The sequence below is a fragment of the Morone saxatilis genome, unplaced genomic scaffold, assembly GCF_004916995.1.
Source record: "Morone saxatilis isolate NCDOM2014 unplaced genomic scaffold, NCSU_SB_2.0 Contig24, whole genome shotgun sequence".
Classification (NCBI taxonomy): Eukaryota; Metazoa; Chordata; class Actinopteri; family Moronidae; genus Morone; species Morone saxatilis.
The window spans coordinates 26,196,684-26,198,302 of record NW_023339807.1 but is presented as its reverse complement, the minus strand read 5'-3'; the positions used below and the strand labels follow the sequence as shown (position 1 = coordinate 26,198,302).

General features: G+C 43.4%; 2 protein-coding genes across 2 annotated transcripts in view; both read right to left on the bottom strand.

The window, feature by feature from the left end:
- Nucleotides 1-1,619, bottom strand: part of LOC118336472 — a 744,338-nt gene that overhangs the window by 459,877 nt on the left and 282,842 nt on the right. The window lies entirely within an intron of this gene.
- Nucleotides 1-1,619, bottom strand: part of LOC118336549 (copine-4-like) — a 32,593-nt gene that overhangs the window by 13,378 nt on the left and 17,596 nt on the right. Inside the window, exon 3 of the mRNA XM_035673217.1 lies at nt 1,275-1,373. Within this exon, the coding sequence (XP_035529110.1) occupies nt 1,275-1,373 (99 nt within the window). The remainder of the gene's footprint in view (nt 1-1,274; nt 1,374-1,619) is intronic.

Genomic DNA, 1,619 nt, shown 5'->3' with positions numbered 1-1,619 from the left:
CTGTTAAATTTAGAATAGAATTTCTTATGCTATTCTTATAGTTAAGCTCCTCTCTCGCTCTCCCACTCTTTGACTTAATTTCAATATTTTTTTAAATGATTATGGTTTATTTACTTAAATAACTTTTAGCTGAGGTTGTACAAATTTTAGGGATATGAATCATTTCATGGAAAGATATTCATGGAAATGAGATCACAATAAGCACTGGCAGACTATTTCTACTGCAGGGGTTAAATATTCCCAGGGTGGCGGCTGTGAGGCGCTCTGAAGGTGGACGGGTTAACGGTCACAGAGAATCATTTTAGTGAAAATATTCAACTCGTCGTCACTGATAATGAGACAGCCGAGAGAGCGTCTCACGTTGTTAGTTTGATTTCAGCAGTTTGTTGCCCTCCGCTGGGAAAACAACCTGAGTGCTTAGAAGCAGAATGCCGCTAACGGATGGATGGGGAGCTCTTTAATTAGTGACTGCCTCGTTTCTGTTCAAATAGCTTTTATTTTGGACAGCTGTGTCTTCATTAGCTCCGCCGTCCGGGGTAATTACATCACAGCGTTTGTCTAAACAAACCCTGAGGCGTTACGTCCCCAAACGTGCACTTTTAAAGGGCAGTCAGCTGATCATTGTCACCTTAGTAGAATCCTGGAGGTGCAGGACCTGAGGGAGATCAGGTACGCTCTACGGGGTCAGAGTCTTGTGCTTCCTGTGGTTTGGCGCCACAGCTGAAGGGATGGTAATGCGGTCAAAACATTCAAAACAGAGTGTAGAGACCCTTCTGGTCATTTATAAAGGTTGCTACGCACAAAAAAGTTGCCTAATTGTTGGTGAAATGTGCAAATTTATTTGGAAAAGTTGGGTTTTATGGAGAAATGAGGAGGTAGATAGTGCGCATTTTTACACAGGCTTTCACCCACGCTTAGTGCTCCAGCAAAGTTCTTCAGACATGGGAACAGGTGACGTCAGATGGTGAGATCATGAAATAAACCTCAGCCCTCAATAATGAAACATATATGAAATATAGTTTGTGTGTACCTCAAAATTGTGGAGACTTTTATTATTATTATGATAGGATTAATGAGAATACTAAATGCCAAACTCCCTGCCAAAAAAAAACACATTTTACTCTTTTTAAGAAAAAAGTACTCTGAGTGAAGGGAACAAGAAATATCTCCCGCTGCCAAGTCGTATCTAAGGTTCGTCCTGGACAAAAACCAAATGTGATAAAATAAAATGATTGAATCTTAGAGTGCAGTAAACTCACACACAGTGAGCCTACCTGCCGTCCGTCGATGGCTCCTCTCATTTCTTTGAATGTGGCCTCAAATTCTCCGATGTAGTCGTGTTTCCCGTTCGAGTCCCAGTCCCACACGGTGCACTGAGTGGACGAAACAGCAGAAACATGGATGAGAAGCTAAACACTTTAAACACTACTAGCGTAGGAGCGGTGGAACCAGCGGGGAATAATGCCGGGGAGCGGGGCCAGAATGAGCCACAGAACCAGAGTCGGGTTGATTTCCAGCGGCTCCGACCAGAACTATTACTCTGTGGATGAAGACCCGGCGGGTTTAGACATCGACAGGAGAGGAATGAAACGGACGAAGAGGAGCCAGTTTGTAGCCAG